Genomic DNA, 12,592 nt, shown 5'->3' with positions numbered 1-12,592 from the left:
TCCAGCATTTTCAGCCCCGTTATATCTGCGCTCGTCGTGTCTCCACCTGGCATCAGGCAAACCTACAAAGCCTGCAGCTGTGAATGTTGCTGCGCCGGAGAAAACCTTTGTGACCAGCAGTCTGACTGCACACGGGTCGCATAACTGATACCAAACTCATTGGAAAGCAACAACTACAAACATGGTTGTGTTCAACCAAAGTCCAAAATTCATTCTGGAAAACGTTGCAAACGCGATCCAAAATGACTTCTCCCGATAAGTTTTGACACTTTCCCCCGGATGTCCCGACTACCTTCCGCACTTCACACGACTGGAAACAGGTTTGTGACCGAGGCCGCAATTCTTACGACAACACTGACTGTTTGCAACCGAGTCCTGTGTTTTCAGATGTCACCATCGACTTCTCTCTTCTGTGTAAAAGAAAAGGCCTCCGCAGCAACAGCTGGCTAAAAGCCAGCGGGTCTGGCAGAATAGATAAGGTGTGCCAAATTCAGCTACTGGCTAAGGTCTGGAAATGTTTTGTTTTGTTTTTTTTTAAATAAAAAAAAAACAAAACCATCTTGTTGATGTTGCCTAGGTTGAAGGAGGTAATCCCAGTTCACACTGATTTTCTGTTAGAACATAACATAATAAATAAAGCATGCATGAAGCTGAATAGCCAGTGAAGACAATATACTGCTCTCGACACTTACAGGTTTCGGCACTTGCCATTCAGATTGCAGCTAATGGGGCAATAACCACTCCACTCTCAAGTAATATTTGACATTTTCTGCATTCAACAGAACAGAGTAGGTCCTTGTTGTCCAGCTGTCTAACATAACGGAACAAAGGCCGACATGAGGTGCAAGCAGATATTACTGCAGATCATCTCTGCAAGCACTCTACTTAGACTGAATGTAAAGCTATTCTTCAAAAGAGCCAGAAACGGTTTCTTGTTACACATCTAAAACACATAGTGACAATATCATTGTAGAAATCTCACTTCCTGTCTGTGTATATTCAGAGCAATGCTCTGAAACCAGTGGCAACAGTTGCTGCAATGCTAAAAACGACCTTTTTAGCTATCTGAGCCAGTTCCTGTTGTCACTTTCCAAAGGAACAAAAGGACAGAAAATATATGTAGATATTCTACATTCGCCATGGTGTAGCTGCTGGTTGGTGAGAGCTGTCTACCCTGGAAACAGAACCACAGTCAACTTTCTCCTTGAAAATAAATTGAGTTTGAACTGTGACTTACTTTTTCCTAAATCAGAATTGCAAAACAGCAGCAGTTGGCAAAAAAATGTTTGCCTTCAGTATGCGGCTGGATCTCTGCTCCTTTTAACAACACACATTTAAAAGCAACGAGAGTTGTTGATGATCGAGCGATGAACTTTAATAAGTGACTCTCAAAACATCTGGATTCCCACCTCCCCAGAAGTGCTAGAAAAAAACATGATGTCATTAAATTTATTAGATGCTGAGATGCCTCATTCGAGGCCAGGTGCACAAACATGATGATCGGTTGTTACTTGATGGATAAAAATTAGCTTCTCCTCGCTAGTGAACGGAACAACGAAGCGGAGTCCTCTGGCGCAGGAGAGATTGTTTCTGGGTGGGTGGTGGTGACGCTCTCGTCAGCCACTGTCATTAATCAATGAAATCATTCAACTATCCGATGGAAGTCTCTAATGTGCACTGGCAGACAGTTTTCGTGTGGAGTAGTGGGGAAAGAGTGCATTCACTTGGAGTTGTAGGTGGCAAAGCGTTGGTTCAGGGGGTTATCTGGAGCCTTGACCCACTCCTTCTTCAACTGCTGCTTCAGCTGCGACAGCCTCATGTTGGGGTTCTCCTTTTTTAGACGAGGCATGTTCAACTCTTCGTAGGCAGCAAATGCTGCTTTCATCCTACGCTCTGGGTGGCGGTCCATGTCCTCAGGCCCCATGCTGGGAGACAGGAATACAGGGTAAAACATGAGTAACATTCCCCGTGAACATGAGGACAACAGGACGTCGCACACGCGCACACACGCGCGCACACACACACACACACACACACACACACACACACACACACACACACACAGAGAGACAGAGAGAGAGAGAGAGCTACCTGAGCATAGCGATCGCATCTTCGATTGTTCTGGCTTCCTCGGTTCCTTCTTCAAGGACAATTCTGTTCACGTTCTCCTCCAGTGGAGTCTCCAGGTGGCTCATTTCTGTAGGGAAGAAATTTGATGTGACACATGACAAAGTTTAGTCACAGTTCAAGCCAATTTACTGCCACTGTTCTGTGGATTTGCCTGATCGCCACCGGAGTGGTTTAATCTTTATTCCAACCTGCACAAGCTCTTCAGCCAGAACTTTACCTTTCGGTTTCTGCTCCTGCTCCTGCTGCTCCTGCTGCTCGTTCTGAAGCGTCTCCTCGATCTGGGCACGAGTCACTTTTCCACCAGCTGCAGCCTCTCTCTGAGCTTTTCCTTTCACCCTGGCGTTCTCCTCATCCAGAAGTCGCTGGTTTTCCTTTTTCCTCTCGAGGAGTTCCAACCTCTTTTTCTCCTTGTCATCCTGTAACAGCAGAGAATGTTATCAGAGATAAGAGTTGCTGTTCTTTGGTGCAAAAAAAAAAGAAAAGAAAAAAAGAAATCGGTTACTTTGGCCACTGCATTTATAGTTGTACACACAGCATTCAGTGCCAACAACTGGGAGGTTAAAACATAAATGTGACAGACTTTCTACTGTAGTCATCACACGCGTGTCTGTAAATGACAGGATGTTAAACAGGGGAGTGTTTGACGCTGTAAAACTACAGTACGGTCATCGCAGTAAAATCGTTGCTGGGATTCATTTCTCTGAAGCAGACGTAACTCTACTGGACGTTGCTCCGCAGCGGTTATTCTGCAGAAAACACATGGTCATGTTCAAGTTGATTAAATACCTGCAAACACTGCAAACAACTGGTTAAGTTCTGCATCTCTCATTTGCACCGTTGTTATTGGTATTTGCTCCATCCATCTACCGTGTGTAACACTTTAATCCGTCCTAGCCCAGTGTGTGTGTTGTGTGTGTTTTGTGTGTGTGTGTGTATAAATAACAGGCCGCAAGCAAGGGTCCGATCAACATCAACAACCGACTGCTGTAATCCTGATTTTCATTTCAGATATGACTGTTTTTCTGGCGTTTCTATTGTTGTTTTGTTTCTTTTAACGTTTCATAGTATTTAATATTTGAAGGGTTTTCCCTTCGAACATAAGACTTCGGTACAAGCACCGAAATCCAATTATTGTGTCGAGCATCAAAACTAAATGACTTCTCTCACTTTTAATGGTTGCATTCGTTCTGCGGCGGGCTTCTTTACTACGTTTTGTTTCTTTGGGCTTTTTGAATGCTGTTTGTGTCCCGCTCTGGCGTTTCCCCTAGTTTCGAAAAATTGTGACAAGAGATGCGGTGATAATAACGTTCAAACATTACACGAAGCTGCCTACGTTCTTTAGCTTTATAATATATATATATATAAAAAAAAAAATGTGCCTGGGAAAGGGACAATTTGACAGCTCACCTTCCTCTGCTCCTTTTTGAGTACATGTTTGTCAGTTTCCTGCCAGAGGGCGTCCTCCTCTGCCTTCTTCTTGCGGGCGTCTTCCGTCGCCTTGGCCTCAGCCTTGCGGGCTCTGGCTGTGGCCGCCTTGGAGTTCTCGCCCTGGAACTTCTTTGGCATCCCAACAGCTGCTTTCTAGCTGCCAGAAACAAAGAAAGATAAGAGACCGATCAGAAATGTTCGACTGAGGAGAGGTTGTTTTTGTTTTGTTTTTAAAACACACCCCACAAGAGCCCAGCAACTATAACTCAAAAATACTTCCTAAAACTATAATATATATATATATATATAAATCAAATCTAAATGGTACCAGCTTTGTTTATCAAACAGATCGAAGGAAGGAAGATGAACATATATTGTTTAGTGAGCGTTGTTTACGTGATGGATAATGTCGAGGCTTTCTTTTTAGGAGCCGAGTTAACGAGTAAATAAAGAAACGTAAGCGAGCTGTTCTCGGTAAGAATCCTGCCGAACTCGTTCAGCGTCAGTTTTCAAAATGTGGGTCAGCAGCATACGTCGCGGTTTTCCAAACAGGCGAGCCTGCGGAGAGTCAAAACATTTAGGTCAGAAACACGAACGACCGCAGTTTTGCGCGTCGGTGCAGCCGAGTTAGCATTAGCTCCTCGCTATTAGCCCCTATATAAGCCAGAGCTGGTTTCCACATCAAAAAAAAAAAAGAAAAAAGAAAAGAAGAAGCCCGCCATTCCCCGCGCTGCGTTAAACGAACTGGCAGCTGAGAGCGTAATCTTCACAACGCATACAAAAGTTTAAGGAGAGCTGTGGTTTCCTACCAGTATGAGAGGAAAACCCGGTGGTTAGCAGACGACAGTTCGCTGTTATTTCGAAGAGGCGTCCGCCACCTCTTCTCCGAAACCAGCGGCGCACTCTGATGATGTCACGTCTGTGTTTACAGATGTAAACGAACGAATTTGGAAAAAAAATAAATAAATAAATAAAAAAAAAATAAATCTTGACTATTTTAATTTCACATCACAAGACATTTCGGAGTCAACGCTGCACTGCTCGCTTTAACGTTTATATAAATATAATTCAGAGGTTAGATTTTACATTTATATCTAAATGTCAACAAAGTGGGATTTTTTTTTTTTTTTTTCTGTCAAGAAATGTTACTTCACTTGATCATCCTGAAAATGTGACGAGACAATACTGCTGCCAAAGGATCAAATATTATGTCCATAACTTAAAATCATCATGATCACTTCAATTATTCCGGAACATTTCTGTTCCCCGCCTGCTTCTATTAAGCACTGCAAATCTTTAAAACTGCTAATATATATATATATTTTTTAAGCATTAATTTTAAACCTTTTTCTTATTTTTGGTCATACAGTATACCGAGCATGTGGAAACAACAAACCAACGTGTTTCTTAACTGTCAAAGAAAATATGTGAACGTGTGTAAAAGCTCACCACGAGGACGTCATCGAACGCTGTGTATTATTAAGCATTCATTTTCATCTCAATATATGAACCTAGAACACTAAAATATTATATTGCTCTCATACTTGAGTAAAAGGATTTGAAAGAGATATAAACAAAATAAATTGTTATTTTAATATTTTATTATGACAAACAGATTACACAAATATATATAAATATATTGATGCAAAACAACCTTTCTTTTAAGAAGTTGTGAGCTGGTCTGATGTGAGCTGGGACACCAGAAATATCGGCACGCGCCCTTCATTCAGAAGTCGTTATCGCTTTCCTCCAGCAGAGGGGGTCTCATGCCCCCCTTGGAGGAGCGAGGACCCCGGGACGCTGGGCCCTCCAAACTATCATCCTCCAAATCCTTGCTCTCCTCCTCCTCCTCGCCTTCCTCATCTTCCTCGTCGTCCTCGTCCACATCAATTTCGCTGTCTTCATTCTGAAAGAAGCGGGCAGGAAAGGGGCACATGGCAACCACAACCGTTACAAAAGGGCAGCAGGGACTTTTTAAGAGTTCAGGCAAATAGCTAGCTATGGGCATGTTTTCATTACAACTAAACACAGAACCAGCAAAAGTCTCCCAACTACTTCAATCAGACAGGAGGACCTAATCACTGAATCACTCCCTTTTCTGGAATGAAAACATGCCGTGTCCACAACTGATTTAACAGGGACTCCCTGTACTGCAGCACGTCCATCATGACAAACACCCTTTGCCTAATTTCAAGGAAAAATCCACCCGAAACTCCAACTTGTACACGTAAAAACTGCAACTGTAGAAGAGAAATATAATAATATCTGCACCCACACATGCATCAGGGGGAACCTAAAACACTGGTAGTGAGTTTTAAACTGAGCTTTACTCGAGGTATAATGCTAATAGTCACACTCGTGTTCTTTGCGTATGTTTAAAGAGAAAACAGACAATGGGCCAAAATAACTGCAGCAGGTCTACAAGCTCTGGTCATACTCCTGCTTCCACTAAATATGTTTCTCCGTATGAACATCCTTGAAAATAGTTTAACCTGTGTCACGCATGAGGATCGATTATTTTTCCTGCGTGAACAGTCCCTCCTGTGTCAGAGAATTTGAGGATGGATTTTTCCCTTTAAATACACAAAATTTAAAAAGGAGTGAACTACATCCTGGTCCTGGACAAACCTTTCTTCTCTGCTGATTTTTGGCACGAGGGTTTGACTTTCCGGAAATAGCTAAAAAGGCCTTGTGAAATACAAGTGAATGACAATGAAAGGAAAAAGTAAATACACAGATGACAACAAGTTGGAAAGCAAAGAGGGTTGAGAAGCTGATCAAAGGTGGTGAATAGTACGGCTGGATAAAAATGACAAATAAGGCTGAAACAGCAAGTGGTTCAGACCGAGCACCATCTCAGACCGCTGGGAGCAAAATGAACGGAAAAGACCTTGAATCTTCACATTTGTAGCCCAATGAATGAGTAGAGGAAGGAATCTTGTATTGATAGCTCTGACATCACTGACCTCGTCACTATCACCACCCTGCATGCTCCCGACGAAGCGTGCTCCTCTCCCTTGGTAAAAAAAAAAAAAGAGGAAAGGTATACGATAGGAGGTTTTTAGGAATTGTATGTTCGTATGTTGTGAACCAGATTTAGAAACAATCAGAAAAATAGAAACTATAGTGGATAGTATTGTGCCTGTACTTAACACTGACTTTAGCTAATACTTATCAGTTATTCATAACAGGGATATTTCTGTCGTTTGTCTGCGTTACCTGCCATGATGCCGCTTCGTGTGGGCCGCGGCTTCGAAGGTCGGCACTCTTCCATGTCGCTGTCTGAGCCCTCGTCCTCTGGGACGTCCGTGTCAGAGTCCCCGTCTTTCACTGAAGAAACAAGTAGCAAGTTTGTGAAACCATAAAAAAAAATAAAAAAAGCGTCGGGATTGTGTCATTGTCTTTTGCTTTTAGCGTTCGTCTCACGGGAGTTCTTCATCAGATCCCTTTCCTCCTCCCTCAGCTTGTGCTGCATTATCCTTATCGTGTTTTCAGCTTCCTGCAGCGGAGACAAAACGGCAGAAGTGACGTGCAATATCCAAGCAATCCTAAAACCAGTGAGTCTCGGCTCTCTTTTAGCTAGTGGAGTGGTCATCCCGCTGCATTTACAAAATGTATAGGGGGTCCAGTTGTAAAACATTTTAGAGTCACTGTTATACATATCTCACACACACAAACCTCAAATCTCTCCTGTTCCAGTCGGTGGTATTCATCCAACTGAGACTCCAGGAAGGTCAGGTTCCTGAACTTCTCCTCATAGGTTTCATATGTCTTCTGCAGCTCTTCCTCGATCTTCTCATATTCATCCATGAACGCTGGCCTAAGAGATGAAGAGTGGAAGAACAAAAACCTATTTTGCGAGCGCTTACAAGAGGAGGAGTGAAGATATATTTATTTGTCAATCAAACTTTTGTTTAAAAACTTGCTGCAGGTCGAGATGAATAAAAACTTTAAAAATAGCTCCGGTTAAACGGCATAATGTTGCTATTAGTCTTCTATTTACTCTGTGCTGTGTTTTAAGTTCCCCACGGCAACAAATAATCATTGCTGTCATTTTGCCTTTCTGCTAGCTGTCGGGTCATGAACTGACCTGACGCTCTGTAGTGTCTGCAGCCTCTTCCGATTCCTCTCCAGTTCCTGCTTCTTCTTTTCGATCTTGGCATCCAGACTGGCCACATCCGAAACAACATTACTCAGCATGTCTTCGGTCTTCTCCACACTTTCCTTCAACACAGAGGCAGAGGGATAGATTCACTACTAAAGTGTCTAACAAGTAAAAACAGGTCCTGTGAGAAGTTTTGGGAAAGAATTTGAAGATCTGACAGGATAAATACATACCAAAACCTCCTTGATGGCAGCTCTCAGCGCCTTTTCAGTCTCATCGATCTCCAGAGGTCTGGCAATGGCTGCAGTTCTCATTTCCTGTGAGAGACATGAAGACAAAGACAGCAAAGGCATCTCCTGTGTCACTGTCACCGATGTCTTTCCAAATAAACTGCTTCGCAACTGTACAGTTGCAAGTGGCAGCTCATATCTCAGATGAATGTTCACAGCAGAAAAACAAAGCCACTTTATATAACCAGCATCATAATCGCTCACAGGGTTAAAGTGTTAGTCGATCGCCAGAGGCAGTTTTAAGTCAGACCGATGCTTGAATATAACAAAAATAGAGATGAAACGTGTTTCTTAAAGTTTTGAAATCACATCTGTGTTTTCTCTCACCCTCAGCTCCACCTCTTTTCCCAGTAAATCAAATAGAGATGCTCCTTTAGACGTGACCTCGGATGCCAGCTGCCGAGCTGTTTTCAGATCTGAAATCTGAAGTGAAAACAAAGCAAGAATCAATCAGCAACACACAGTTTCCTCTTCTCACTCAGATTTCACGTAAGAAAAATTGGACAACGTTTTCCCATATATAAAAGTTTTGAAAACATAAAAGGAAAAAAACACAATATTAAATAACATGCAAAGTTATGTCAAACACTCTGACCACAGTTTTAATCCGAGTGTAATGTAGATTCAGACTGTCGGTCAAAATCCGAATCCTGTTTCTGACTGACTTCGATAACACGTAGCAAGTCAACCAAAAATTACACGAGATCTGGTTTTTACAGTCGTTTCACACCACATGTCGTTTTAAAATACAATTTAAATTGCTCTTTTGCAAATCCATTTAAGTCTGACTGCTTTGATCGGATTTCAGGTGGGATTTTTTTTTTATGTCTCTGACCTTTGAACCTACAGAAAGTTAAACTGTTCAACATGAACAGGAAAGCTGCTAGTCTGATGGCGGAGGGAGTCAGTCACAGTTATCTGTCTGGACCACACTGCTTGCTGGACAGAGAGACCGCCAGTGATAGCTGCATGAGATACAGCGGAGGAGTTAAACCTCCTCCCATCTCTGAAGCTGACTCATTATTTTTCAACAACTTTAAAGCCTGAATGTAGGTTGGCTCACAACTGCAAAACTGTGCGATATACTTTATTATAACATGTATTTTTTTTTTTTTAGTTTCCAACACTATGACAGCTTAGTAATTAAGTTAAAAATTCACAACATCCCACACCACACAGTGTAAAAATTGCACCTCACCCGAGAGCCAAGGTCAAACTTGAACTTGTTGTTGTCATCCTCAACTTTGTCTCCCAGAGCCATCTGCTTGGTTTTCATTGCATTGTACAGCACCGACGTGATCTTCAGCATCTCTTTCACCGCGTAGCCATCGGCCTGGTACAGATGCTTGGTGTTCAGCTTGATGTGAGCCTTCGTTGCCTGCGAGCAGGCGAGACACAAGCTGAAGCAGACCGACCAACAGCAGGTCAAGAATAAAAAGTCACATCTCTGTACAAACGTCAGACAAAATGTCACCATGAACTGAGCCACGGCCTTGATGAAGAAGATCCGGTCTGCCTCCGTGTCCACATCACCGGGAATATCTGTGTGAGGCTCGTATCTACGTGGAGAAACAGAATGACCAAATGGCAAAGTCGATCACAGTATCCAACCATTTACACACCGTGGACATCTGATCCAAGACAAAAGAACAGACAGAGTGGATGGATAAGTGGCAGGATTTTTGATTTTTTTTTTTTTTAAAGAGAACGAATAGTGTGAATAATTTCACCTCTTTGCAAGCCATATCAGGATTTCTGCCACGAGAGTGAAGTTTGGTGTCCTAAAGTTCTCCATAGATATCAAGCGAGGGTAGCCCAAGGCCCTCATCATCTCTGTGAAATCTGACAAATACAGCAAGGCTCCAGTCAAGCAATGTTCATGCTATAAAACGGGCAAAGGCGACAGCAAAGCGTCACTTACTTCTTAAGTCTCTGAAGGACATTTTGACCTGCGAAATGTTCACTGGTTCCTCTGAACAGCAAAAAAACAAAAACAAAAACAAACAAAAAACACGAGTTTATTTACACAGAAGCAGCTCTTGAAGAGAAGTACAGAAGGAGTCATTCGTTTTTTTAAAAGTCCTGCGTGGAAAAAAAATAATACTTAGGTGCGTAAGTATTTAGCAATAAAATACAATAAAAGTAGAAGCCGACATCTTATGTTTTATTCGAGTGTTTATTACCTTTAGCGCCAGCTGGACGTTAGCAAAAAGCTAACGCTCGGAGTCGCCGGTGGATAACGATTAAGTTAGTCGGTAAACAGGCGGTGTGTTATTGGATACCTGGTTAGCGGTTTTCAAACGGAGTATATTGCGGTTACAGTCATGGCTTTATTGGTCGTTATGGCTATTGTGTTTGAGCGAGGCGTTTTGATCCACAGGCGTCTATCCGTTTTTAGTACCGTCTCCATGGAAACTGGTTCTGCTTCTACGGAAGCTCAACGCGGCCATAAACGGTGGCAAGGACAAACGCAATGCGGTACCGTCTGCATTTTATTTCTTATTTTTCTAAATTACTGCAAGTCTGGTCGTTTTTGTTGTTGGTGTTGTTGTGGATGTAGTTCTAATTTTTTTCCCTTTTCTATTTTTTATTATTATTATTATTATTCATGCAGTTGTAATTGTTTTAACTTCCCAAAATGTAATTTCAACAATTCGTATTTATGCATATTATTAAAGTAGGCGTAGTCATTTTTTTCTATACTATTATTATCATCAATGATAATTATTCTTGATGTTGTTGTTGTTGATGTTGTTATAGCAGTGGTAACAAGTAACTACAACATGATGGAAAGTTACAACCTCTCCTCAAGTACTTCAATACTTTCGAGACTGAGGGAGCTTTAAACAGCTCCGTTTAAAATAATGTGGCACTATTCATATTCATTTCATTTCATTTTATTACACTCCTCACTTTTTTCATTCATCCCTAAGTGTATTTAATTATTTATTTATTATTATTTTTTGTTGTGTGTATATAGTCTGTGTGTGTGCATTTATTCATTGCTCTTTTTCATATTGTGTGCACCTTTTTTGTTCTTTCTGTGCTGATGTTACGACCGTATTTCCCCACCGTGGGATCAATAAAGTCAAAAACCTTAATCTAAATCTATACAATATTGAATATGCGTGTGGGTCCATTTATGGCTACTTTATACATCTATTCCAATACTGACATGTATTTTTACTTCACTGTATTTATAAATCAGTCGTTACATGGCAAATGAGGTTGTTGTTTTTTTTTTTTTTACATAGAAAATGGAATATCTTAAAAGTATACCAGAATAAAGATACCCGCTAAAACACCTACTAAATTAAAATTACCCCCATAATACTGAGTGCACTCTACTTTTTATGTAGGTAACATTCATGAGTGTTTTTAAATTGTGGGAATGCCACTTGTATCTTTTATAATATTTTTTTTCCACCAGGTTATACACGGTGCAGTACTACTATCAGCCGCAGCGAGGCGCCACCTTTCAGCTTGCGCCACCAGTCTGTCATATCTCCGGGCTGCACTCCTGACGCAGAGCATGATGGAGCAAACTGCGGAGCCCCCTCACAACAACAACAACCCGGCCGGCAATGAACCTCCTGCCTGCGGCCTCCACAGTAAGCGCCTGAAGGAGTTGGAGAATGCCGCCCTGCAAACCACTTTAATATCACGGATGGAGACGGAATCGGGGGCGGACGCCGGGAGCTGGACGGAGCAGCAGTCCGGGGAAGGTGAGCAGTCGAACGGCTTGTCCTTGAACCATCGGTCGGCCCCTCCGCAGCTAAGCGCGGGCACCGAGGCAGAGGAAGCGGAGCCGGGGACAAATGTGGCCAAGGAGCGGGTCGAAGAGGAAAGGACGCTGACGGACCATTTAAACAAACGACTGCTTTCCTCGTTTCTGGAAAAGCTTAACGAAAGGGACCTGGCGCTTCCCGGCGTTCAGCGCCTGGACTGTGCTGTAGCCGACGAGGACTCAAACAGGGCCGCGGATGAGTGGTGAAGCACCGGGCGGAAGAAGAGCCGCATAAACATGGAGGTGGCTGAGGAATTCAGGGCCAACGTGCACGGAGGCATACGGACAGACCTGCAGTTAGACTCACCGATGGATTGTGGAAAATAGGAGTGTGTGCAAATGTTATGTTTACTTTTGTATAGCCAGAATGGATGAAAGATGAAGTAAATGCAATAAATGACCATCATGTGATATGAAGTGCTTTTGTACTTATTGGTTACATATAGTTGGCAGCCATGATGGTTGCAGCCATGTGTGTTCATCTGCATTTTGAAGTGACATTCAATCATCACCAGGTGTCAGTATACACCTAAATATACTTTAATACTCTATAATACCATGACTGGTAGGATGTCACCACTTCTTTATAGTGAAGTGTTAGTTTAGGCCTTAAAATGGGACTAGAAATTGACAATGATGTTTAATAGTGGTATAAAGAAGTAGCTGGAGTTATTTTTCTTAAAGTATCCCACATAAATGATGCCTCCATAGGTAGACAGCTCATCAAAATGGCAGTAAAGTGTTTCAGGTACATCAGCATTAAAAGAAGATCTTTGTGAATATATTTGTTATCGTTCATCACCACTGAAGGCCTTATCAGCTGTCAATCATGTCATCTTCTCAGTAGCCACC

The 12,592-nt window shown here is 42.2% G+C and overlaps 2 protein-coding genes across 2 annotated transcripts; both read right to left on the bottom strand.

Annotated features, from left to right (window-relative positions):
- Positions 1–1,435: 1,435 nt before the first annotated feature.
- ccdc124 (coiled-coil domain containing 124) lies at positions 1,436–4,463 on the bottom strand. The gene is made up of 5 exons (XM_069153378.1): positions 4,368–4,463; positions 3,538–3,715; positions 2,348–2,546; positions 2,092–2,197; positions 1,436–1,925 (listed from the first exon to the last, which is right to left on the bottom strand). Exons 2-5 carry the CDS (start codon positions 3,694–3,696, stop codon positions 1,721–1,723), a joined length of 669 nt encoding a protein of 222 aa, XP_069009479.1. The 5' UTR covers positions 3,697–3,715; positions 4,368–4,463; the 3' UTR covers positions 1,436–1,720.
- A 674-nt stretch (positions 4,464–5,137) lies between these two features.
- Positions 5,138–10,384, bottom strand: cluap1 (clusterin associated protein 1). The gene is made up of 13 exons (XM_069153377.1): positions 10,137–10,384; positions 9,875–9,925; positions 9,684–9,795; positions 9,428–9,512; positions 9,152–9,331; positions 8,281–8,376; positions 7,897–7,980; positions 7,649–7,782; positions 7,237–7,378; positions 6,985–7,057; positions 6,778–6,888; positions 6,525–6,574; positions 5,138–5,464 (listed from the first exon to the last, which is right to left on the bottom strand). The coding sequence occupies exons 2-13, from the start codon at positions 9,894–9,896 to the stop codon at positions 5,285–5,287; spliced, it is 1,269 nt and encodes a 422-aa protein (XP_069009478.1). The 5' UTR covers positions 9,897–9,925; positions 10,137–10,384; the 3' UTR covers positions 5,138–5,284.
- Positions 10,385–12,592: the final 2,208 nt, after the last annotated feature.

This window comes from Embiotoca jacksoni, unplaced genomic scaffold (genome assembly GCF_022577435.1).
Source record: "Embiotoca jacksoni isolate LCO1_2020_lvr unplaced genomic scaffold, fEmbJac1.0.p SCAF_19, whole genome shotgun sequence".
NCBI classification, from domain to species: Eukaryota; Metazoa; Chordata; class Actinopteri; family Embiotocidae; genus Embiotoca; species Embiotoca jacksoni.
This window is presented reverse-complemented; position numbering and strand designations above follow the sequence as displayed.